Here is a 27,116-nt window from a genome sequence, read left to right as displayed (position 1 = left end):
TTTCTCTTCAGACCTTCCTGGCTATTAAAGGAAATCCATTTATCACAAATTTGTCATGAGAATGTTTTATCTTGGAACTGTACAAGTTTATTCAAATTAAAGGTATTTTCCCCACAACTTGGTGAAATCTTGACAATGAGATTTGATTTTTAAAAAGTTAGACTCTTTATTTTGCAGTAAACAGAGATAGAGAAGCATTTTTAGTCAATTGTGTTTCAGAAATTCCTGTAAAGAAAGACCATCTTTCAGGTCTGTACTAGACTTTGTTTTTGTTTTCAATGCAAAACTTTAATTACATCATTTTATCTACTGTTCATTTTGGTAAGTGATCTTCTTTTTGTGAGTCATTTTTGTACATTAGAAATATCAGAGAACTTCCTGGCTAACACGGTGAAACCCCATTATCTACTAAAAATACAAAAAATTAGCCAGGCGTGGTGGCACGCGCCTGTTGTCCCAGCTACTCGGGAGGCTGAGGCAGGAGAATCACTTGAACCTGGGAGGTGGAGGTTGCAGTGAGCCAAGATCGCGCCACTGCACTCCAGCCTGGGTGATAGAGCAAGACTCTGCCCCAAAAAAAAAAGGGGGGGGGGGCATCAGAGAACTTAAAGCAATGGAACATGTAAATAAATAGTTTAGTTTATGCCTGCTTTTCCTCCTTGCCTTTTATTCAGTTTCGTTAGCTTGGGTCTTTTTGTCAACCTGTTTCTTGTTTTAACTGAAAAATATCTTGTCATTTGGGTAGAAGACCCAAACTTGATACCTATTTTGGGAGTTAATTTGTATTTATGATTCTAAGTTTTCTCAGCTGCTGTAAGTTATGTAAAATTATATTGATACAGTAATAAAAGGTGTTGTATATAGGGGAATGATACTTGTCAAATAATAAATTTAAAATGGAAGACTTCCTGTCTTCTTTTCTTTTTTTGTCCCTAATTTTTTTCCTTATTAGTAAAATTTTGCCTCTTGCCAGTCATCTTTATTTAGCACTAAAGCTAATTGTGTAAATATCAGTTTTCTTTTTTCTTGTTGAGACAGAGTCTTGCTCTATCACCCAGGCTGGAGTGCAGTGGTGCAATCTTGGCTCACTGCAACCTCCACCTCCTGGGTTCAAGCAATTCTCATGCCTCAGCCTCCTGAGTAGCTGGGATTATAGGCATGCACTGCCACGCCTGGCTAATTTTTGTATTTTAATAGAAACAGGATTTCGCCATGTTTGCCAGGCTGGTCCTGAACCACTGGCCTCCAGTGATCTGTGTGCCTCAGCCTCCCAAAGTGCTGGGATTATAGGCATGAGCCACTGCACCCTACCATAAATATCGCTTTTCTTTTAAAAAATCGAGAATTAGCCAGGCATGGTAATGTATTCCTGTAATCCTAGCTCAGTGCTGCGGTGGGAAGATTGCTGGAGCCCAGGAGTTTGAGGCTGCAGTGAGCTATGATCACACCACTGCACTCCAGCAACAGCGAAACCCTGTCTCTTAAAAAAACAACAACAACAACAACAACAAAAGATGATGTTTCCTTTTGTATCCAGTTTGGTTTTTCTCCCTGTGAAGGTCTGTAATACTAGGTCAGTGTTCCAGGTTTAAAAAGCTGTCAGTTGCTAGCAGCAGTGTTACTTTTCCATCCCAATTTAAATCAACGCTGCTGCCCCAGACACAGATTCTTCTCAGGCTCGATTTGTCTAATGTTTATTCTACTAGTACAAAGAACTGTACTTAAGGTAACTGTTTCCAGGGTTGTTTTGTTTTGTTTTTCTGACACCTCCCTCTAATTTTTTTTTAAACAAAAGCACATCACCTGATTTGCTTTAGGCTCAGGGCAAGCCCTGCTGTGTGTCATGCTTTTTAACCTCACGCTCTGCACTTCTAAAGCAATTAAACAATAAATCACCTATCCTCTTCAGCACAGACGGCCTGACTTTTAAGGGGCTTTCAAAGGAAACGGACTCTGTTGCCCTTCTAGTGGGAACTGCTGCTTCTCGCACTGGTGGTTGGAACTGGAGGTGGGGTGTGGCCGGAAGGTGCTGTCAAGTCTCATGAAATCAGCTTCATGTTCTGATGTCAAACAAGAGCAGCAAGTGTTTGTTTTCTTAGCTACACTTTAGGGGCTGAGTCCAAGTTGATTAGGACTTAGACATAGCCTCCTCTAGGAGTTTTTCCTCTCTCATCAAACTCTCTCACTCTCTCACTCTGTCCTTCCTCCAACCCACCCACACCCTTCTTATTTAAAAATCATTTTAAAAAACATGAACAGGGAGATCAAAATTAATATGCAGGGCAGCCATGAATGGGAAAGAATCTCATAGCCTGCAATGGGAAGGAAGCAAAAGGGGAAGCTCCACACCTGAGAGCTGGGGGAGAGCAGGAGCAGGGAGGCTCCCAGCCGACAGATTGTGTGCGCACACAAGTGAGCACATGTGGGTGCAAAAGTGAGCGTGTGTGGTGTGCGTGTAGTTTATGTGCACAGAGGAGCATGTGTGTTATGCATGTGGGTGTGGGTATATGTGCTTGGGTGAGCATGTGAGTGGTGTGTGTGTGTGTTTTGTGTGTGTATGTGCTCAGGTGAGTATGTATGTTTGCATAGTGTGGGCTCTGGTCTCCTCCTTGTATAGCTACCATCGCCTCTGTGTCATACCCTCATGGACAGTGGTTCTCCCAAATCCCAGATGGTTCTCCCTGGAAAGTTCTGCTGGCAGATCCTGGCATTGGGGAAGTTGGGAAAATACATGAACACTGTCTGCTGGGGACTGGGGTGAGTCATGTGCAGATGTATGCAAAGCAGTGTGCAAATGTAAACCCCTCAAAATCCCAGATACCTTTCCTACATAAACGACTTTGTTCTATGTGCTATAAAATCAGTTATGTAAAAAGGAGACAAAAAGTTTGAAGGATATTAGCAGCTACATTCTTCATATTAGAAATTACAGTCTCAAATTCTAGATGGCAAAATAAACTTAAATAATGCCCCTTGCTGTCCATCAGAAGGAAGCTAAAAGCCATAGCCATAAATGCTTGTGTGACTGGACAGTGTCATCCGTGTTGTCCCTATAGACAGCATCTATATGAGTGTGAGGAGACAATGAAGAGACGGAGATACACAAGCTGACTTTTCATGTCCTTCTCTATAGATAATCATATGATTAAGGTTTCAGACTCTTCGTATGACAAAATGGGAAAGTGTTCATATGAGGAGAGGGTATATCTGTTTTAAAAGACATCTGGAAATTATCACATTTTGCATAAATAAAAAGTACTTGGGCTCAGATATCAGAATATGCTACTAACTGTGAAAAACAGTTAAGTTGGGTGTTGAGGTTCACCAGTGAAAGTTCTTTTTAATTTATATTGGAAAAGAGAAAGGGTGGGTGACAGAGATCATTTTACTTTAACACTTTGATTGACTTTGATGTGTTTCATGTGATATCAGAGAACAGGATAGAGAAACCAAAGTTTGAGTTTCACTGTAGCCACTAGACTCCAAGTAGATTTCTACAGCACTTGGCACTTGGTCTTCTGCAATTTAAAAATAAATCAAAGTTTAAAAGCTTAATATTTTCATTTTTTGATTTTTGAAATATAAAATATACCATTGCTATTTTGCTTACTTTTGTTTTTTTTCTTCCTTCCTCTCTGTTTTAGTGGCATGCCCTCTCCCGTGAAGAGCAGGCTAAATATTATGAATTAGCACGGAAAGAAAGACAGCTACATATGCAGCTTTATCCAGGCTGGTCTGCAAGAGACAATTATGTAAGCCCCTCCTCCATACCAGTGGCTCTCCACTCTCACTCATTTGCTCTTTTGCTTTCAAGAAGGAAATGTGTTTTAGGGTGTATATAATGCTGGTACTACTTATTTTTTGGAAGTTACTGAACTTTGTAATAAGGATTTCATGGATATATTGCATTATGAAAGCTTTGAGCTGTCTTTTTTCTTTTTTTTTGCTATAGGTGCTAGTGAATGCTTTTAAATAAAATTTTTGAAATAAACTAATACCTTATTATTAAAATTTGATAAAAGAAAGATTAAAAAAAGACCATAATCTTACTATGTAAAGGCAACATTAATAATAACTACTTATATTACTTTCTAATATTTTTTCTATGTGTGGTTTTTTTTTTTACTTGTATATTTGTGTGCGTGGGTGTATATATATACGTGTTTGTTGCATACTTCTCGATCTTATATATAAAAAGCATTTCTCTGTTATGGCACAGTATTTATGTCTATCAATATTCCATTAAGTGAATTTCACAATTTATTTAATCTTATTTTTTCCTGCTTTTAGACATTTAAGTTGCTTCCTATTGTTTTTCTTACAAATGTAAATATTCCTTCAAAGAATATGTCTATACATAACAGTTTTTTTCTGTATTTAGGGCTATTATTTATGTTGAATAGATTCATTGTGGAGGTAAAGGATATAAATATTTTAAAGTTATTTTGTGGGTTTTTTTTTGAGACGGAATCTCACTCTGTCGCCCAGGCTGGAGTGCGGTGGCATGATCTCGGCTCACTGCAACCTCCGCCTCCTGGGTTCAAGTGATTCTTCTGCCTCAGCCTCCCAAGCAGCTGGGATTACAGACATGCACCACCACGCATGGCTAATTTTTTGTATTTTTAGTAGAGACGGTTTCACCATGTTGGCCAGGCTGGTCTTGAATGCCTGACCTCAGCTGATCTGCCTGCTTCTGCCTTCCAAAGTGCTGGGATTACAGGCATGAGCCACTGCCCCGGCTATTTTAAATTTCTTCATACATATTGTCACATTGCTTTCCAAAGGACTGTATTATTTTACACTTCTTATAAACAATGTATTCAGGTGACTGTTTTGCCACAGACTACTTAAAACTGGGTAAAAAAATCTTTTTTCATGTTATTGTACCCCAGCATCTATCACGTATTCTATTCAGTGTAGGTATATCATGTTTAAGTCGTACTAATTTTATCAGCAGGAAATACCTCATTTGTAGTGGCAATTGTTTTATTACTGTAGAATTTGAGCATCTTACTTATGTAGTCTTGATAGGGCAAAGACTGTTTTATTTTATAGAGGGGAGTAATTTTCACTATTTAAGCTCTTAAAGTAATTTAATATTTTGCAGTTCTTATGTCTGAGTTCATACAGCCTGCTATAATAAAATACCATGGACATGGTGAGTTATAAACAACAGGTTTATTTCTCACACTTCTGGAGCCTGTGAAGTCCAGGATCAAGGTGCAGGCAGGTTTGGTGTCTGGTGAGGGCCTGGTCCCAGTCTTCTGGCTGTATCTTTGCAAGGTAGAAGAAGGGGGAAGAGAGTGCTCCAGGGTCTCTTTTATAAGGACATTAATCCCCTTCATGAGAGCTCCTTGCTTAGGCTATGATCACCTCCCAAAGGCTCTGCCTCATTATACCATTGGGGGTTAGAATTTCAGCATATGTATTTGGGAGAACACAACATTCAGTCTGTAGTAATTCTCAGGGTCTGTGTGAGACAAGCATTAGAAATGCCAGCCAGGTCAGTCTTAATAAAAGTGGAATTATTTCTTTTTAAAAGAGCAAGAGTGAAGCCATTAATTAATATACAATTTAATATGTAGCCATTGCTTTAGGTGCTGCTGTGGGGCTCAAGTTCTCACAAGAGATGATGACAAGGTTATGTATCTGAGGTCATACACACATGGAAACTTATTTCTGGAAATGGGTTGCACAATTTATTTCCTATAATATGCTCCACAGAAAAAGTCACTTTACTGGTCAAGGTTTGGAGCTCAGACATTGGATATAAGTTTGACACAGGAAGTAAGAGTCTGTCTATTACTTATGGGAAACAGCATAGTCAGCTCTTCTGTTATTTTGGTTGCCTTAATAACTACCATATGCTGATGGTTAGAAACTGTCTTAAATTCTTGACAGCAACCCAGTGGTGGAATGAATATTATTACATGAATATTATTACTCCATTTTTCAGGTGAGGAAATTGAGGGGCTGAAGAGTTTAGGTAATTTATGCAAGGCCTTGTAGTAGGTGGCTAAGCTGAAGTTTTCACCCAGGTCACTCTGACTTCAAAATCTACATGGTTTTCCTCCTCCTGAGTGGATTAGCTCAGTCTTCCAGTACCTTCTTTTTGCTTTGTTTTGTTTTGTTTTGTTTTGAGACAGAGATTCGCTCTTGTTGCCCAGGCTGGAATGCAATGGCCTGATCTCGGCTCACCACAACCTCTGTCTCCCGGGTTCAAGCGATTCTCCAGCCTCAGCCTTCCGAGTAACTGGGATTACAGGCATGCACCACCACGCCCAGCTAATTTTGTATTTTTAGTAGAGACAGAGTTTCTCCATGTTGGTCAGGCTGGTCTCGAACTCCTGACCTCAGGTGATCCGCCCGCCTGACCTCAGGTGATCCGCCTGCCTCAGCCTCTCAAAGTGCTAGGATTATAAGCATGAGCCACCACGCCCGGCCCAGTGCCTTCTTAAGACTGCTGTAGTTGAAGAATTTTCACCCCTGAGCCAGGCTTCTGTTTTCTGAGCAGCAATTACCATCTCTATATAGAGCTCCTGCCATGCCCTATAAGTAGGAAGATCAGTGTTCACCCAGAGGGTTTCAAAAGTGTCTTCTTCTGGCCAGCCGTGGTGGCTCATGCCTGTAATCGTGGCACTTTGGAAGGCTGAGGCAGGCAGATAACTTGAGGTCAGGCATTCGAGACCAGCCTGACCAACGTGGTGAAACCCTGTATCTACTAAAAGTACAAAAATTAGCTGGGTATGGTGGCATGTGCCCGTAATCCCAGCTACTCGGGAGGCTGAAGCAGGAGAATCACTTGAACCCGAGAGGAGGAGGTTGCAATGAGCCCAGATCGCACCATTGCACTCCAGTCTGGGTGACAAGAGCGAAACTCTCTCCAAAAAAAAAAAAAAAAAAAAAAAAAGGGTCTTCTTCTAATCCTGCCTTGGGTGTCTTTTGGGTGTAGTTTGTCTAAAGGGGGAGAGCTAATCTTCCTCATATGACCTTTGTAAACTTCATTGTGCTGTGAATTTTATTCAGCATTGCTTGTTGAATGCCTTTACATTTATTTTTCTAATTCTTAAGTAATGAGTTTTAACTTTTAAAAAGACATAAAACAAACACCTACATATTCTTTCTCTTTATCTGCTCTCCTCCATGTTGATGGGTGGGAAGAAAGTAGTTTTAAAGAAAGCTACTGTAATGTGAGCTTATCTTTAAAGATTTCCCTCTGCACAACTTTTAAAGGAAATTGTTTTGCATATTCCTTGAATGAAGGGAAAGCCCAGCTTCGTTCATAGTGTTTTCATCATAATCAAAATAAGTCATTCAATTACTGAGGCAAACGGAAGCTGATCAATGATAGTACTTTATCTAAAGATACTGTTCTTTAAATAACAGTACTGTACAGGGATAGAATAAAGGTAAAATTAAGGCATTTAGTGCCAGAATGGTATCCTGATCCTCAGTGAGATCGTGTGAAATATATATCTCAATTATTCAGTATTAAAATACCCTATTACATGACATAGATTTATAATTTCAACTTGTTTTTATAACTTTGGCTAATAACAGGCGAATTAATAGTGCACAAATTTTCTTGGGTGAGATTAGCCAAATATTTATAATGTTAGAACTTTTCAATTTAGTTTTTAATGCTTCCCAATATTATATGGTCTGTATAATTTTAACAAAAAAAATTTTTTGTTTTTACCATACATGAATTTTGGTTTTTGTATAACTTGACATTAATACATCCAAACTACTTAGTTCTCTTTGCATGTCATAAATGTAGATTCTCTTGAAGAACTGGTTGATATCCTAGAAGGTAACAGGTTATTTGATTTAGCGGTAGAAGCGTAACGGTGCAGGCTCAGTTGGTCACTGTGTGCCGGCTATGCTCTAGACATGTGTGAGTGGGGGAGCGTGGTGCTAAGAGACCCAGGTGGTGCTCTGTGGACAGAGCCCATTATAGCACCTTTGAGGCATTCAGTCATGCAGTGAGCTCAGGGTCATGGGGAGCGAGGAAGAAGAGCCCCAGCTCTGCCTGAGGGATGGACCAACAAAGTGTGGAGCAGAGAAGGTTCATGGAATAGATAACACTTGAGACACGGGTTGAAGGGTAAATGGAGTTGGGAAAGAAGAAAGTGTGAAATAAGGTTGCAGACACATGAAACAACCTTGTAGCAACTTCTGAACCTTGTAGTAATTACATTGAAAGGACCGTTGTGGATACCTGAAAGAAGCGTGCACTCCCTGTCTACTCCATGTCCCCAGAGCACCTTTAATAATCTTGAAAGAAGCCCCACTTATAGGGGCGGATTACTTGAGGTCAGGAGTTCAAGGCCAGCCTGGCCAATGTGGTGAAACTCCGTATTTACCAAAAATACAAAATTTAGCCAGGCATGGTGGCGTGCGCCTGTAATCCCAGCTACTTGGGAGGCTGAGGCAGGAACATCACTTGAACCTGGGAGGCGGAGGTTGCAGTAAGCCAAGATCACGCCACTGCACTCCAGCCTGTGCAACAGAGACTCCGTCTCAAATAAAAATAATAATAATTATTATTATTATTGTTATGAGAGCAAGACCATGTCTCAAAATAATAATTATTTTAATAGAGTATAGCCATAGTCCGCTTATAGTAAATGACCAGCCTGCATCAGGTATTTTCAAATAACTAAAATGGAACACATATCATATCCAGTATCTCTAGCTTATGTCTGCTGTAATAATCAAATTAACAAATAATTTTTTTAAAAGCTATAAGATTGTACCATATATATTTTGTGGCTCTATAAAAGTGCATATTTCTGCACCTCAAGATAGTTCTTCATGTCACTTGGCCATTGAGGCTTTACAGCTTCAGAAGGGTGACTGAAATCATCCTCCCCAACACTGAGGCGAAGAGCAGATAGAGAAGATTTCTGCACCTCAAGATAGTTCTTCGTGTCACTTGGCCATTGAGGCTTTACAGCTTCAGAAGGGTGACTGAAATAATCCTCCCCAACACTGAGGCGAAGAGCAGATATCAGTGACCCTGAGAAATGGCCCATCAAAAATAATGGAGTCTTCTTTCAAGATTGTTATTACTATTTTTGGAGATGGAGTCTCACTCTGTGGCCCAGGCTGGAGTGCAGTGGAGCAATCCTGGCACTGCAACCTCTGCCTCCAGGTTCAAGTGATTCTCCTGCTTCAGCCTCCCCAGTAGCTGGGATTACAGGCGCACGCCACCACGCATGGCTAATTTTTGTATCTTTAGTAGAGACAGGGTTTCACCATGTTGGTCAGGCTAGTCTTGAACTCCTGACCTCGTGATCTGCCCACCTCGGCTTCCTGAAGTGCTGGGATTACAGGTGTGAACCACCACACCCGGCCTAAAATTATTTTTGAGGACAAAGTAGTTATGAAGGAAAAGGGAAAATTAGACCACTGTAAGTGGGATCTAAGCTTTTTAATTTGGCATTGAGATGTTTTGAAATGTATTTAAAATGGTGTGCATATCCATGTTATTTTGTCTGTTTTGGGAAGCAAGGTCCTTAATTGCCAGAAATAAGTCTGAGATATCTTCAGTTTTCTCAGGTTCTCTCACTCTCCTTCTCCCTTTCTCCTTGGTTTTGTCGTTTCTGTGCCACAGGGCCTGTGTGTACTCAATTAACACCGGGGAACTTTTAATTAGACAATGGAATTCACAGTAAGGTTTATCTTAAGCACTACCAGAAGTGGGTTCTAAGTGTGTTGGTTAGTAAGAAAAGGAATGGCTCATTAAGCTGGCTTTCCTTGAAGAGGGTCCTGTGGCCACAGCTCTAGGACATCATTATCCGTGTGTGTGTGTGTGTGTGTGTGTGTGTGAGAGAGAGAGAGAGAAGGCCCTATGGCCACAGCTCTAAGACATCATTGTGTGTGTGTGTGTGTGTGTGTGTGTGTGAGAGTGTGTGAGAGAGAGACAAAGCGTCTACCTACGGTGTCAATATTGATGATGTTAAATATGAAGCTATAGAGACAAAGGTCACCAGGTCACTACTTTCTCCCGTTCTCTTGCTTTCTGACTTTGTTTCTAGATAGAGATGGTGAAGAGGGAGAGAGAATGAGTCATCTTTACCTCTTTGTTGACCGCCTGCCTGTACTTCCACATCACATTCATCTGTGTGTTCATGGTACAATCTGTGACATGACAGTATACCTCTCTTCTTCCAGGGTAAGAAAAAGAAGAGGAAGAGAGAGAAACTACAGGAATCTACATCAGGTAGGCACCATGAGACTTTCCAGTCAATCCTCAGGCTTCTGACAAACACCTTTTAAAGCAGTTTGCGTCTCTCTACACACTGCTTTCTTCTGTGACTGTAACTCATGATTCTTTAACTCTGCTTTTTCTTCCTGAAATTCTTTTAAAAATTTAAAAGACCCTTCTTTTAAATGTGACTGTGGGAAGGTACATGTAAAAACTGTTTCCCAAACCCTGTCACCTGGAATCCTGGTTGTAAACTGTGGGATTTTGTTTGTTTGTTTGTTTTATTTTTGCTTCTGTTGTCTGTGTTTACTTTGCTTTAACACTCTTGCCTTTTTACTATTTTATATAACTCCTTAAAGATACAATATTTTATGATGATTAAATGATGTTACCTGGTGTTTCCCTGAGAATCTCTTTTGTGATACGGGTTTTTTAAAAATTTAAAACATAATGATAGGGTTTGTCTTTCTTGTACATTAATTCAAGACATCAGTGAGGTCCCATTTATTTTCCTTTTTTCTTTCATTAAAAATAAGGCCACTACTTGTACTGCACAAATAAAAATGGCTGGTATAAGAACCATGAAAAGTAAAGCAAACAAGTTCACATGATATTGTAGCTACTACGTATTTGGAATGTACAAAAACCTCTTCAATAAAAATTTGTTAAAGACACAATTTTCTGCAGGTACAGGTCCAAGAATGACAGCTGCCTACATCTGAAACATGGTAAGAACGACTCTCTAGTCCTACTGCTGACGTTAGTTGTTATAAAAGGAGGCACTTGCTTGTGAATCTTCTTGCTCATAATGAGTTCATTCGACATTGCTCCTTAAAGAGGAGAACTCAGCAAAATCAAATTAGTGCTTTAAAAAATCTGATGGTTTTTATACCGGCTATGTATTTGCAATATAGTATGCTTTTATCTTTTCTCTTCTATCCCCTTTGGCCCATTTATTCTTCCTCCATTTCCTTTCCCCTAACTCTTTCTTCTAAACCATTTCTTACTGATCAGTGGCAAATCAGCCTGCTTAAAAAAAGAACAAACAATAACAAACAGTAAGCAAAATGCCATCTTACTCAGCAAATCCAGGGTGGGTTTGAGGAGCACCATTTTAGCCCAGAACTCCCAAGCTTTTGCTCAGTAGAGATTTTTTCTCAATTGAAATCACATGTAGTCACTCAAAAGTAATGTATTTGTTTCTAGTCAGAAAGCTATATATGCTTTATATTTTTTCTATTATTTAATATGGCATGGGTACTTATTTAACTGTGTTTCTTCTATCAAGTATTTCTCTTTATTGGTAACGATTGCTAGATTTTACTCTAGTATTTATAAGTAATATTTATTTTATTTCTTTTTACTATAATTTTTTATTTATTTCCACATGACCACTAGCCCAAGGAACCTGACATTGTAAATTAAGGCTTGGTCTTTATTAAGCTTTAAATTAGCAGTGTGTGTACCTCTTCTCCTGGTAACAGTTCTCAAAGGAGCTACCTTTGGTTATCCTCTCTCTCTCTAAGAACCCACATCCAGTCAATCACCAAGTCTTCCCATCCCTGTCTTTGGGGTCTGTCTTGAGCCTTTTCTTTCATGCTTACCACTGCCATAGCCCTAGTTCAGGTGCTCAGACTTTCCATCTGGAGTACTGTAATACACCTTAATAATTTTTCTGCCTCCAGACTTTCTTTCTACCAGTTCATCCTTCACGTTGCTCTGGGAGGGATTTCCTACAACTCAGATTGTGCGTCACTTCCCGACCTGGAAACAGCCGGTACTTCCCATTGGCTAAAAGATAAAGCACCTGCCACTTAGTGTGTGGGTCTGCCCAGCCCTGCCCTTGTAGCTTTGCCCTCAGTCACTCTTGCTCTCTGCCTCCCCTCACTTTCAGCCTAGCCCTTCTGAGTCCTATGCTCAGTCCAAACAAAATTATTAGCAGTTCCCCACATGGCAGGAGGGCACCGCACATGCTGTCCCTGGGCTTCGAAAGCCCATTTCCTCTACAGAGGAATGGATAAACGTGTGCAGTGTTTCTTAGGAGAAGAGTGTTATCCTGCAGCTTATTTGGCTCTTGACTAAACCAGGTGGCCCTTACCTAAACTTTTAGAACTTAATTTTGGTGCTGAGGTTTCAAACAACTTGCCCAAAGGGGCCAGCAGAGATTTTAGTACCAAATAGATCTGAATTTTAAATCAGTTGATTCCCTGAGCAATCTACTTCAGCTTTTTAATCTTCATTTTCCTTACCTGGAAAAGGGGAATATTGATACCTACCCCCTGCGGTGGTTGATGTGCAGATCTGCCCAGCGGCCAGCACACAATTGGAGCTCAGACTCGTTCCTTCCTCCTACTGAGACCTAAGTCAATTGCCCTCTCCTCTGTGAAACTTACTTCATCTTTATTCAGATTCCCCAGGTTTTTCCAAATCCCATCACTGTAGTTTTATGATATCAAAACTCTTCTAAACTAATACTGAGTGGCAAGCTTTCCTCCAAGTGAAAGGAGGACCATCCCTTCATATAAGATCAAAAAATAATATAATCATTTTAACTTAGTGGCTATTAATCGAGAACCTCTCCTGAGTCCGCCACCTGGCTCGGTTATTAGAAGCACAGATAGGATGTAAGCATGGCTGATGACACCCACCCCAGTAGCTCATGGCTTCTTAGTAGAAGTAAATCTAGTCAAAATCACAAGCCTTGTAATTTTTTTTTTGAAAAAAAAATTGTTTTAATTACTGAACACTTAGGAATGGCCAGAAGTTTTTTCATGTTCTGCCTCTAAACAGAAAGCCCTCAGAATGGCAGTGTGCTAAGGGCTGGTACTCGATTTACCTCACTTCTGTTTGCACCAAAATCTGTGAGGCTAACTATTTTTATTAAAAAGCATGGAAAAATGTATTTCTGTATTTCAGAGTTTGGTACTCGATTTGGTGTTCTTCATGATTGGCATCCTATGGTATTTTAGATGTAAAAGATAGCTATTTTTGTCCTAAAGTATATCCCAAACATCTTTTTCTAGTAAGTCACAGCTGTCATTGTGCTTTCTTGTCACTTATTTATATTTTCTTAAGGTTAAGATGTTCTCTCTATCCTGCACAAGAAAAACAAAAATAACCCTCTCTCTCCATCCTACCCCCCAAAAACATTCTCAGGCCATCCGCTGCTGGTGAGGCTCCAGTTGGTTGAGCTTCCTGTAATCAGAGTCTCTGGTGTTTCTCTCCCTCTCATTCCCGGATCAGTCATGCAGCCTTTGAAGTCACTGCCCGGCACACCATCCGAGTTTGGAGACCAGAACTGGCAGTTATTGGATAAGAATTGTAGAGTAGAGAGGAGCTCAGATCCACCTTCATAAAGATTTCCATAAATTAGACATGATAATTATTTCTGTTGTACCCCCACCCCTTCCTTTGTTGTAGGAATTCAGAAACGTTCTGTTTGTGTAGTAGCTGACTTGTTCAGTCATGATTCAGCATTTATTGAGCACCTAAGATAGGCCCTGTGGAGACTTGTATGACCTGGAAATAGAGTGTTGGATGGAGCAAAGAAGGTCCCTATTCTCACAGTGCTTGTTATGTTGCTGTGAGGGTAGTTGATTAAAAAAAACAAATAGGAAAATATAAGTACTATAATAAAAATAAATTAGGGAGTAACTTAGGGGTCTGCTTTTAGATTGGATTGTCAGGAAAGGCACCTCCGAGGAGGTGGCACTTAGAAATAACTACCGTTATCACAGAAAAATAGGAGGGGGGAGGTCTTCAGTTCTGGAACAGAGCCCTGGCAAAGAAATGAAAGACAAAGGGAACAGAGCGTCATGTTATGGACAGAGCAGAGCCCAGGAATGAGGCCACCCAGTCTTCCAGGTTAGCTCTTGTGTAAATTTGTGCGGCCTGAGGCAGGTCACCTAAAGCCTCTGGTTTCTCGGTATAAGTGAAGGATTGTGCCCAGAGTCCTCTGAGATCCTTGTCTGTCTCTCCCTCAAGTCCAGCTTTCTGGTCTGCTTTGCTTTTGTGTGGTCTGTACTGCCTCCCAGTGTTATTATAGGGACTCAGATCTCTTTTTTTATTTCCTAATTTGTAGTCATCATTTTATGTCTGAGTGGCTCTGTATAACTATAAAGCCTCTGCACGACCTTGAAAATGGCTTATACATGATGGGGATGTTCTTCAGTTCCTGTACAGATCATCCCCTGTGTCCCTCCTTCCTCCCCAGGATGGCTACCTTGTGTCCTGGGATATTAGAAGCATTGCCTCTAGTTTGAGGGTTTGATTTTCCACTAATGTAATAATATGGTTCCTTGTTTGCCAGACTACAGTCATACTAGTGCTGACCTCACCTTAGAAATAATAAAATACTTGATTAGAACCAATCCTCCAGGCTGGGCATGGTGGCTCATTCCTGTAATTCCAGTACTTTGGGAGGTTGAAGTGGGTAAATTGCTTGAGCCCAGGAATTTGAAACCAGTCTGAGCAACATGGCAAGATCCCTTCTCTACAAAAATTAGCTGCGTGCGGTGGCGTGTTCCAGCTACTAGGGAGGCTGAGGTGGTTGGATCTGTTGAGCCCGGGATGTCAAGGCTGCAGTGAGCTGAGATCACACCACCGCACTACAGCCTGAGCAACAGAACACGGCTCTCTCTCAAAAAAAACAAAAAACAAACCAGTCCGTCAGAGTGTGATGTGGAATCTCACACAGCTGGTTTTCAATTCTGAAGGGAAGTTGACGAGTAAAGGTAAAGCTAGGCCAGAAGCAGTGGCTCATGCTGGTAATCCCAGCACTTTGGGAGGCAGAGATGGGAGCATCACTTGAGGCTAGGAGTTTGAGACCAGCCTGGGCAACATGGCAAAACTATGTCTGTATAAAAAATAAAAAGCATTAACTGGGCGTGGTGACACACACCTGTAGTCCCAGCTACTCAGGAGACTGAGATTGAGAATAGCTTGGACCTAGGAGTTCAAGGCTGCAGTGAGCTATGATTGCACCACTGCACTCCAACCTAGGTGATGAAGTAAGAACAAAAAACTTGTGTTTTCATTTCTTTAAAGATCCTATGGGTTTCATGGAATGCTTTCCATTTTTTGATGGGCAGTGCCAGCGCAGTGGCTGCATGCAGCCCAGTGGAGAGGCTGGCTCCTGAAGCAGTGCTTTATTCACCCGGTTGTGTTCCTGTCTCCCCATGTGTTTCTACTTCTGAGCGTTAAAAAATTTTTCACTCTGGTGAAATCAGATTGAAACAAATAAATTACCATTAATGTGATCTCAACACTGTGGAGAAACTTTTAGGACAATTGGAAATGAGATCCCTAAAAGCCATTCCTCCAGGTTAGAGATGGTGGTCCCCAAGCTGCAGGATCTTTTGGAGAGGCCAGATTCATCTGTTTAGCTTTTCGGACTAGCCATTTGTGGGAATGCTGGGAGCCCAGGGCCTCAGGGGATAAGACTGCACACACTGTCCTGTGTCCAGCTGGAAGGCCGGTGTCATGAACACTAATCACTTGTTTACCTACCACGCAAACATTTAGTGAGGACTGCTGTAAGTCACGAGTCCTGTTAGGCAGTGGGGGTGCTTGCAAATGAGATCCTATCCCTTCCTGGAGGAGCTTCAAGTTTAAGAAGATATAGACATATTAAGTGGGTAGTTATAAAAGAGTATGTTTTATGCTGTGAAGAAGTGGCATGCTATGCCTTATATAAAAATAAAGAGAATAAGAAATATATAAATCGGAGTGAAATCAAGGAAGGCTTCCTGTGGTAGATAGCACTCGAGCTGTCAGATTGGTGGCGGAATTTGGGGGTTTGATAGCACAGTAATAGAGTTGATGTGAGTTTCCGGTGTTTGGCATATGTTTGATTTGGAATACCACCTTAAAATTTGTCAGAAGTTAGAGATTATTATCAAATACTGAACTTGCTTTCTTCCTGACTTAAGATTTATATGAAATTAAAGAAGTAAAGAATTACAATTTTTGAAGTGCTGGAGAGAATTATGACTCTGAGTTTACTAATTAAACAATTTTCAAAATTGGCTTATTAATATTTACTTTATCAAAACAAATATAAAAAGCCTACCATCTTTAAATTATATAGATTGAAAAGATATTTTTAGATACTTTAATGTATTTCCTTTAGTTATATGACATAAGAGTTAGTTTAAAAGAAGGAACAGGCTACTTTTAAAAGATAAAGAAAGGCTGGGCACAGGGGCTCACGCCTGTAATCCCAGCACTTTGGGAGGCAGAGGTGGGCAGATCATGAGGTCAGGAGTTCGAGACCAGCCTGGCCAACGTAGTGAAACCCCGTCTCTACTAAAAATACAAAAAATTAGCCAGGTGTGGTGGCAGGCGCCTGTAATCCCAGCTGCTCAGGAGGCTGAGGCCGGAGAATCACTTGAACCTGGGAGGCGGAGGTTGCAATGAGCCGAGATAGCACCATTGCACTCTAGCCCAGGTGACAGTATGAGACTCCGTCTCGGGGGGAAAAAAAAAGAAAAAAAGATTTAAAAAAATCCTCTGGTTAAACACATTTGGCTAAATAAAAACTTCAGCCTTTATTTCCCTAGGGCCAAGAGATGAGCATGAGAGGTAATTGCTAAGCTCAGTATAGTTAGTTAATGTTCAGTGCTTGGATTTACATTTTTTAAGAAGATTGTTTCTGGCTTTTCTTTGATGATGATGTTTGAGAGCCTGATGAGATGGTTAAGGCTTGAGAACTTGGGGCTCCTGGGTCCTGTGAAGCTGTGCTACAGAGCTGACAAGTTGCAGAGTGGGAATAGAAGCACCAGTGAGAGGACTGCAACCCTGAGGGTCTGCCAGGAGCTGTGCCTGGTGTCCAGCATTTAGCCCTGTCCTCTTAGAGCAGCCAGGGAGTGTTCTAAATATTTTCAGTGGTCTCAGAAAAATATTTATTTCCTATGATTTTTGAAGCTCACTCTGGTAAGTTTGACACTTTTGCCTAATGTTTGTTCCAAATTCTGTTCCACAATGTAGTCACCAACATTAAATATCAGTAAGCTGCTGAGTTATGTTTAGTTAGAAAACAAAGCCAGATTCTTAAAAATTAATAAAATTAAAAGGAAATTGGAGGCAGCTGAAGAACTCTTAAGTCTTCTCCAAGTCTCAGAGTAAAAATTAAGGCTTCAACAACTAGACAGTGAAAAAATGACATCCTGTTTTCCATTCTTTATCTTTTGTAACATACTTAGAAAGCACCTCAGCTAGAATTGTTACCAAACAAGCAAAAGACCCCTGGGGGTTCAGAACTCTTGGGAAGGAAGCCTGCATCTAGGGAGGGGAAGGGGGATGTCAAACTGGGGAGAACCAAGTGTCGCAGGGCAGCCAGGGCAACACGTGGCTGCGCAGCTACCCTTGGCCACAGGTCGGCACATCCTGGGAAAACTTCTGCACCCTGCTCAGCACTGTCCCACACTTGGCCTGCTGTGGTTTTTTTTTTTTGGAATAGTGGCCTAGCCCAGTTGGGGGAACCTTGTGCCGCCATTTTACCACAGTGGTGAGGTCCTGTGGAAGCGACTGCTGGCGTGCCGTTTATCTTGTGTGGATTGCCAGATCGCTGCATACGAGGTGGAGGTTGTGGTGGCCCGGAGAGGCTCCCATATGTGTCGTTTCTGGGAATGCTCCAGTCTGAGGTGACGGCCTACCCGTGTCTTCCTTCTTCTTATGCTTGTGTTCACAAATCCCTGTGACACCTGTCACAGACTAACAGGAAATGTGTACAGGATTCACAAGGTGGTGACACTTTACTACAGATAATCTCAGGCTTGGTCTCATTGTCTTAAATAGCAATGGCAGCATAATGACAGTGTGGTTAGACTCAATTATGCATGGACTGCAAGTTTTCACATCCTGGCCATTGCTCCAGGATCCCTAGGTGCATTCATGGGAGCCTTTTGATGGCAAGTGCCAGAAACAAATGGTGCTCACTTAAGGAGAAAGGGGAAATGTGTTTTAAGGATATAGGAGCATCTTGTGGAATCCAAGGACAGTAGTGCAGTTGGGCCAAAAAGAAAGCTGGAAATTGGAAAGCTGTCCAGACATTTTCCCTGCTTCTTCCATCTGCCCCTCCCTGAAAATCAGTTTCTCCTTCCCTTCCCAGATTGACTCTCTCAGTTCTTTGAGCCTTATGTTCAGAGCACTCAAGCTATGTGTTGTTACAATATCATCTCCCAAAGAGACAATAGTTCTTTCAAATTCTGTAGAAGCGACTCTGGTTATCCCAACTTGGGTCAAACTTCCACCCCAATCCATAATCAGCTGTGGCCAGAGGAGAAGGTCACATTGTACAAAATGACTGTCAGGAGCTCACTGCTCTAACAGTGTTGGAGTTGGGATAATGGAGAGGAGAGCTGGACAGCAGCCCGACAGATGTCCACTATAGCTCACTAGTAAGCTGATAGTTGGGGTGGTTTTATCTAGACAGCTCTGTGTTAATAAAGAAATTGGGTTGGGTTCATGGGTACAGTGAAAGCTTTTAAGAATGGGCAGTATCCCTTCCATCAATTCTCTTTTCTCTCCTTAATGATCAGAAGAGCTAGAATTGTGTTTAAGTTGCCTTGGGGAGCAGAAATAGAGAAGTAGACCCTCAGGTAGCAAGACTGATCGGATGCCATTAAAAAATAATAGCAGAGGGAGTGAAGTATATGAGATTCATTAAAACCCTCTTGAAATGCTTCATGTTTAGTATTGTTCATGAAAACTTACAAAATGGAATTAAGATCAATGCACTAGAATATAGAATAAAAAAGTATTTTGGATAAATTTTGTGTAATAGAACTGTTTGTTACTGAGTTGTGAGGAACTGTGTGGAAATGAGCCCTTCTGGATAATGGAGTTTTTCAGAGAACCTATATGGTTTACATCTTTAAGTGTCAAAACATGTAGTTTTTCAAAACACTTTTGGATGCAACTCTGTCTTCTTCAGCAGAGTACACTGAAATTGATTTGAATGTGAATACCTCATGCCGTTATTTAACAGTGGATATTATATATGCCACAAGGAGTATGGTGGTTTGTATAATACTATTCTAAATGACCCCAAATAATGTGGAATTTTAAGAAACTGCTTTTTAATAATTCTTTTGTGGCTTCCTTTGCTGTTTGGGACTATACCCTCTGCCCACAATAATATGTTTCTTCTTATCTGTGTGGATTTAGGAACCAGGAAAATGAAGCTTAATTGAATAATATATAAATTAAAAGTAAATGGGGTCTGCGTTGGGGTATAGAGGGTAGTGCTCTTTTAAGAAAGGCTAAAATGTGCTATTTTTGCGCATAAATTTCATGACATTACTGTGATACCTTGAGATCGTTTTAATGTGTTTTTCCTCAGCAGTGTTCTTCATAAATGAAGCTGCCATGTTACTGAGAGCCAGATGAGTGGGGAATCCTGCTGCTCATAGCTGTCTGTGACCTTTAGCAAAGTAACTTTATTCTTTCTGACAGAATGAGAGAAAAATTAAAAGCATTAAAAATTAAACTCACTTTTTGGCATAAGGTTTACATCAGTCTCTACACTAAATTTTTCTAACTGCCTATATATCGTTTTTGTGAATCTAACTTTTTTTTGTATTGGGATTACTTTTTCTCAGCTAGCATCATGCTTTTAGAAACATTCTGTTTCGTAAGAGATATTTTAATTAATTGGCAGAATACTGTTGGTCTTAATTTTCTACCAGAAGTTCTGTAATAGTATGAATCTTGCTCGCTGCCCCGAATGTGTCGTGTGAAGTTGGAACAGCAGAAATGGTCCCAACCTGTATGGACCACCTGCCACATTCCAGAGGCTTTAACAGATGCCTCTGCATGTGTTGCCTCCTCTCATTCTGTAGCAGCCCCATTGTGGGGTGGAGGGGACAGATTTCAGTTCTGTCTGAAGGATAAGAAAACATCACTTGTCCAGGGCCACGCAGCTGGCGAGCAGCAGTGCTGCGTCTGCAGAGTGAATTACCATCAGCTCTGAGCCCCAGTTCTCCATCCTCTGCTGTTACTGCACTCACTATGCTGCTTCAGGGCGCCTGCCCTGCACTCGCCCGGCTCTGCACATACGTCTCCCACATCCCACAGCGCACCTGATGAGGTAGAACAGCTTCTTATCTTCACTTTACAGATGAGGAAACATGTTTGGTACATTCAGAGTGCATGCCCGAGATTTCCAGGTGGTAAACGATGGGCCCAGGATCCAAACCCAATCCAGAACTGTCAGTCCTTAGAGCCCACACTCAAACCCACACAAGTTATCACCTCCCTGTGCTTAACCAGATGCACAGGTGCACACACAAACGCTGGCATAACCATGGAAGGGCTTGGTTTGGGGAAAAAAAAAAAAGACCAAAGTGTACCCTGATCCTGTCACCTCATTTATAGAAGATGACCTTAGCATCTTTAGTGTGAGAGAACGTCTGTTGAGAAATGTGGATTGGATAGCGTTTGGAGGTGAGTAGATGAGGGAGGTCTACCTAGCTAGTTATTGCCCTCTGGAAGCACTTCAGCTGACAGAACTACAATGGGCTTTTGAGGCTCTCTCCTTCAAATCTTGCTCAAGACCATTCTCCCATGTTTCCCATGGTAGGAAGGATCTAGTGGCCATGACCTGCGCCAGGAGGTCCGGCCTACAGATAGGACACATGTCCTCACAGAGGAGACAGACACAGAGGGCTAGGCTGATCAGGAAGAGAAACCAGTAGCTACAGAAAAATTCCCCTGGAGTAATTCATTAACGGTCACAGGCTTGTCTCAAAGTCATCTTGACATTGCCAAAGTCTGGTTGAGCTGATGGTAATTCACTCTGAATAGCCACAGGGGAGGAAGCCGCACAGGTCACTCAACCTTGCCTTGGTAGAACATGAATCCAGGAGTGGCAATGACCCCTTTCTTCCCACCTCCAGCTTCTGGGAATCTTTTTGCTTTACAGCTTTGTGGTTAGGAGATTAACTAACTAGTCTTGAATGCTGGGACTAAGGAGTCACTCAGCTGCAGAAATAAAACTCAGTGTTAACCTTCCTAACCACATATTTTCATTTTTCTTTTTTCTCAAATGTTGGGTAATGTTTACTGTCAAGGAGCTGAAGCTGGCTTTTGTAGGTTATATTTCCAGTCTTAGGGACTTAAATTTCAAAGTTAACTTATGTGTTTGTTTCTCTTTATCATCCTTCTTCAAACGGAGCGTGATATCCTGAGGGTGGCTGCACTGTTACAGATGTAGACTGCCTCCACCAGGATACAGGGGTTGTTACCTAGGGATGGACAGACAGAATGATGGAAGGTAGGAAGGAGAGAAGAAAGTGAATGATAATTTAGTTCCAAGGTATGGTGGAGAGAGCACGTGTTGAGAGTTCAGAGGCTCGTCCTGCTGCCTATTAATTGGGTGACCTTTGGCAAGTTACTGAACCTCACGCAGCCTCAGTGTCCTTATCTGTAAGTGGGTGGGAAGATGCAAACTGTAATGATGATAATGTGAAATTCTAAAGTCCATGTCTCAGTGCCTGGCAAATCAGTGCCCAGTGGACAGTGTTTTTGTTCCTTCCCCCTCACCAGCTTCTTGTAGACAAGACCACCTTCAAGTCAATGAGACTGTCACTTTTGTGATGCTAGGAGGCCTGGGGAACAGCCCAGCACTGGGACTATCTAGGGGTCACCATGGGCCAGTCATTTTATGACCGTATTCCTAAGTCTCTGCTAAAAAAACAGGATTGGACTAGCTCTGTCATGCTTGCTTCCTGCTGTAGAAGTCTGTACCTCTCTTCATTCATACACACATGACATTGTGCAGCAGAAGAGTTCACACCCTCAAATCACAGGCTTTTGTCAGTTTTTCCCAAGGCGTAAAAATGGAGACAATTGGCATGAGGTGTGTGGTGTGATGCTGGAATGCAGTTTTTGCAATTAAAATCTGTGAATCTGTTTACCTCTCATAAAACCAGTCTCTAATATTCTCCCCTCAAATTGCACATCGTTTAAGGCTCCTGCCTCTTGTTAGTAGCATTTGAGAGTGGCCCAAAAGGAAGAGGACGAAGAAGAAAGGGTCTTTTATTCCAACTCACTTTTTTTGTATCCTCACTAATTCTGAATAAGGAAGTGATATTACATGATGGGGCAGGGGTGCATTTTGTTCCTGGACACCAGCTTTTCTGCCCTTGCCTTGGCCTGGACAGCTTGAACTGACTGGCCAGTGAGCCCTGAGTGGCACCCTGACAGGGCTGGCCCTTGCCTGCTCCCAACCCTCCACTCCACCACCTCAGAGCTCACTCATAGGCTTGTCTCCTTGGCCCTTCCTTCCAGAGGACAGCCTGGGGAGGAACCCCCAGGACATGAGCTGGCCAAGCGCTCTGCTTTTGGTAGGATTTTACATTTATTTGGACTTAGAGAGAAGGAATTTCCCCCTTTCCCTTTCTTCACTCCTGAGTCAGGGTCTTTGAAGCCCTGTTGGCCCAGGGTCGGTGCTGTTGACCTCCCAGAAACAGGCCCACTCTTGAAATCTTTAGATTCACCTTTATTGCTTGGGCTTTTAGTAAGGAACTCTACCCATTTGGGTTTGTGGTTCCATTTGGTTGATGGGATATTCTGTCAAGATTGGAATTTGGTCTAGGAGAGCATCAGGGGGTTCGGTTATATGGGGTGGGGTGGGGGTCTTGTGCCACCTTTGCATCCCCAGTACAAATGCGTGGTGACTCCTGGTGGAGGGAGCCCAAGTCTGAACATATGTAAGATGGGCCTTGCCTCACTCCCTTTGAAGCCCAGCCGCAGCCGGAGAGCAGTAATTGCTGGCTTTGATTGCGCAGACTTCACTGGTGGGTTGGGCTGTGCTGGGGCTCACCTGGCCTGGCCCAGCTTCAGCCACAGCCCCCCAGTGAAGCCTTAGATGTGGGAAAGCTCCAGCCTCTGGAGCCTCATGCCTGTGGTTTCTTGAAAAGAATCTGGACTGGACCTGTTTTATATCTGTAAAGCAACACTACAAGGCCCCCGTTTCTCCCACTCGGAAGTAAGACTTGGTCTCCCCTGACGTCCCTGTATTTTAAAAGAGCCACCAGGGACAAACTGCCTCATTTCATAGTGAAGGAATTTCTTTGCTTTTTTTTTTTTTTTAAGCACTAGTCCCTGGAGGGATTAGTTGCTTTTTGGTAAGCAACTGTACAGAGGCTCTCTGAAGCCAACTTTCCAGGAGAATTTGCAAGGTGACCCCATGGAATAAGGAAATAACAGATGGGAAAATGTGAGACTGTGGAAAGAAATGACTTTATTAGGAGATGTAGACTCTTTCTTGGCAAGTGACATACTATCCTTTAGGTAAATGGCTATCTCTGGGCACCCATGTTTGTGTTAATCACTATATTATCACTTGTACTCAACTTAAGAAGAGAGGAGGAGAAGGCACCCTTAGGTAAGGCAGTGAAGGGACAAGGAGACTCTGGTGGAGCCGGAAGTGCAGGGTGCTCTAGATTGGAGGTGTTGGCCCTGCTTGAGCATGGGGCCACAGCAGGGCCATGGAAGTTGTCTGCACCTCAGTACTTCAGGGTTCACTGCGCCAGGCAGTGGTGGGATGGCCCGACAGAAGGGCAGGTTGTCTCCCTCAGGCATTCCTAGCTGCCAATGGCCAGTCTATTCTGAGTCCCAGTGCTTGTCTCAGGCGCTAGCCTAGGACTGCAAGGCCAGGCCTCATCAGGAAACTAAATGTTTTCATGTCAGACTGAGAGGAAAACCTTCCCAGGAAGAGCAACCTGGACCAAGCCTTTGAAAATCGGTGATGCAAAATTATAATATAAATAGGAATCTGTGGAGTGCCCTCTCTCCCACCCCAGGCTCCGCTAGAGCCCTGTTTCTTTCTCCATAGAAAGGCAGGGTCCTTCATAGTTCTTTGATCCTCCTGCATGCGGGATCCATACCTCTGTTCAGTAAAAGTATCACAATGCTGTAGTGTTTTCCTGTTAAACAGGGAATGGTTGATTTTCCAGGAGAATAGAAATTGAAATTGTCATTGGAGGACCTCCTCAGTTGAAATCATTCTGTGGCTGATTTCCTCCTATTTTGTTTTTTGTTGGTTGGTTGGTTTTTGCTTTTTCAGTAGCTACCCAGGTATACAAGTAGCTTCTTTGCAGTTCTGATCATCTTTAGGGGCTGCACTGGGCGTAACTGGAATAATAATACTAGCTAACCTGCTTGCAGGGCTTGCTCTGCGCTGTGCACTTTGTGAGCACTTTAAATATAGGAGCCAAACCTCTCTTTCCAACAGCCTGAGGGGCAGGTGTCCTCACAGTTCCCATTCCATAGATCACCATCGTTCTGTGGAAAGTACTTTGTGGACTGTAACTTGCCATCTAGACTTTTGTATTCATTATTAAACTATGTCAAAGTTTCCTTTTATTTCTCTTTTACTTTCTTTTTCCATTGAAATGAAAGTGTACGATAATCCACCATTATTTAGAATGAGTTTCTAAAAGGAAACTTCTGCTTGTAACACGGATAGCACAATCACAAGCACAAAGTGTTGGGATTCATCTGAGGCTGTCAAGGGACCCAGGTTGAGAAGGTGCTTCCAGCATCGCTGTCACCAAAGGAAAGCAGCCTCCCCAAGTTCAAAGCAGCGGAAGCAGGTGCTCTCTGGAGTGAAGGAACGGAACTTTGCCATGCTTTTACTTTCCTTTTGTCTTTGTCTCATCTTGTTACAATGTTACATTTTACTTTTAATCACTTTTTTAAAAATCTCAGATCGTTAAAGCTTTGAGGATGTGGGAGTTCTCTTTTTTGAAAATCATTATCACCAATATCTGGCAACATTATTTTAACATATTTGCTGAGTGTCCTTTCCGAGGCTAACATTAGAGATCCTAGATGTTAGGAAGGAAAAGAAATCTTGAAAATTGTAAGATCTTAAGGAAAAAGGGAGAGGTTTGTATCTTCTGGGCTGTGAATATGAGCAGACAGAGCACATAGCGTCACGGGAGTTGGCAGTGCATTGGGTAATGTGAATATGTCTGTCCTATGTAGAATCATACAATGGCTTCCCACAGTGGACTAAAAACACCAAACACTGCAGAATGACACATCTTTCCCTGATCTGGCTGTTGCCTGCCTTCCCTATTCATGTTTGGCTGTTTCCTACTGGTGTTTTTCAAACATTTTTGTTGTTTACCATGACCCAGAGTATTAGCTACATTTCACATCATAACTCTGGGCATACATGTACATGGAACCAAAGTAAAACTGTCACTATATTAACTCTGTAGTGTACTCTCAGGATTTTTGACTGCATAGGGCAATTCATTTTAGCCATCCCCAAATCAACAAAATGGATTAATTAAATGCAGAGGTTGTAAGACATTTATGGTATGGAATAGAGGTTATAATCTTAAGGCCTACAGCAAATTCATATTAATAGCATTTCATTTGTTCCTTCTTGAGGTGGAAAACGAAGCTCATTCCCAACGTGCAAAGCCAAGGCAGCGACCCCAGGACCTCTTCTGGAGATGGAAGCTTGTTGAAAACCCAGACTGTCTCCACGGCCCGCCCAGTCGACCCCAAAGGAACACTGACATCAATTTTACCCTGAGGTCACTGCTAGAGATGCTGATCCATAAAGACAATCACTGCCAACCCCTCTTTTGTCTACTGCAAGAGCCAAGTTCCAAAATAAAGCATAAAAAGGTTTTTTAAAAGGAAATGTAAAAGCACATGAGAATGCTAGCAGGCTGTGGGGCAGCTGAGCAGCTTTTCTCCCCTCATATCTGTGTGCACTTCCCAGAGCATCTTGCATCCAAACCTGTAACCTTTCGGCAAGGACAGTAACTTGGCTGCATTTGCCTGTCATGCGCAACTGGAGCCAGCAACCAGCACATCCATCAGCACCCCAGTGGAGGAGTTCGTGGAAGAGTTCCCTCTTTGTTTCTGTCTTCATTTTTCTTTCTCTTCTTTTCTCCTAAAGCTTTTATTTAACAGTGCAAAAGGATCAGTTTTTTTTGTTTGCTTTTTTAAACTTGAATTTTTTTAATTTACACTTTTTAGTTTTAATTTTCTTGTTGTATATTTTGCTAGCTATGAGCTTTTAAATAAAATTCAAAGTTCTGGAAAAGTTTGAAATAATGAAATAAAAAGAAGCCTTCTTTTTCTGAGACAGCTTGTCTGGTAAGTGGCTTCTCTGTGAATTGCCTGTAACGCATAGTGGCTTCTCCGCCCTTGTAAGGTGTTCAATAGAGCTAAATAACGTAATAGCCAAACCCACTCTGTTGGTAGCAATTCGCAGCCCTATTTCAGTTTATTTTTTCTTCTGTTTTCTTCTTTTCTTTTTTTAAACAGTAAACCTTAACAGATGCATTCAGCAGACTGGTTTGCAGTGAATTTTCATTTCTTTCCTTATTACCCCCTTGTTGTAAAAAGCCCAGCACTTGAATTGTTATTACTTTAAATGTTCTGTATTTGTATCTGTTTTTATTAGCCAATTAGTGGGATTTTATGCCAGTTGTTAAAATGAGCATTGATGTACCCATTTTTTTAAATAGCAAGGCACAGTCTTTGCCCAAAACTGTCATCCTAACGTTTGTCATTCCAGTTTGAGTTAATGTGCTGAGCATTTTTTTAAAAGAAGCTTTGTAATAAAACATTTTTAAAAATTGTCATTTTATTAAGAGTGAAGTTCCTGATAACCTAAAATTGCTAATGAACTGAATCCACAGGCCAGGGCAGAGCTGGTTTGTAGAGAGGAACAGTTTGTGTGAGAGGGGTGCTGCTGGTGCAGCCTTCTCTAGGGACAGGCCAGAACTGGCTGTAAAGGGGCACCTTGCCCTGTCTCCTAGACATGCAGTCCTCAAAAGTACTTGTATGGCTTGGGCCTCTCCCTCCTTTTCCAGGTGGTATGAAACACGGTCAAAGGAAAAAAGAGGATTGCCAGGATTCAGATGGG

The 27,116-nt window shown here is 41.8% G+C and overlaps 1 protein-coding gene across 4 annotated transcripts in view; it reads left to right on the top strand.

The window, feature by feature from the left end:
* LEF1 (lymphoid enhancer binding factor 1) overlaps positions 1-26,832 on the top strand; it is a 119,547-nt gene extending 92,715 nt beyond the window's left edge. For 2 of the 4 annotated variants that reach the window (XM_054485385.2, XM_054485383.2), the window contains 4 exons: positions 3,645-3,752; positions 10,180-10,228; positions 10,901-10,941; positions 25,622-25,754. In XM_054485385.2, coding sequence (XP_054341360.1) covers positions 3,645-3,752; positions 10,180-10,228; positions 10,901-10,935 — 192 coding nt within the window. In that variant the 3' untranslated portion in view covers positions 10,936-10,941; positions 25,622-25,754. Of the gene's footprint in view, positions 1-3,644; positions 3,753-10,179; positions 10,229-10,900; positions 10,942-25,621 lie in introns of all 4 variants that reach the window. The other 2 variants (XM_054485384.2, XM_054485382.2) reach the window with 2 other exon arrangements.
* Positions 26,833-27,116: the final 284 nt, after the last annotated feature.

The sequence above is a fragment of the Pongo pygmaeus genome, chromosome 3, assembly GCF_028885625.2.
Source record: "Pongo pygmaeus isolate AG05252 chromosome 3, NHGRI_mPonPyg2-v2.0_pri, whole genome shotgun sequence".
NCBI lineage: Eukaryota > Metazoa > Chordata > Mammalia > Primates > Hominidae > Pongo > Pongo pygmaeus.
Note: the sequence above shows the minus strand (reverse complement) of the source record. Positions and strands in the feature narration are given on the sequence as shown.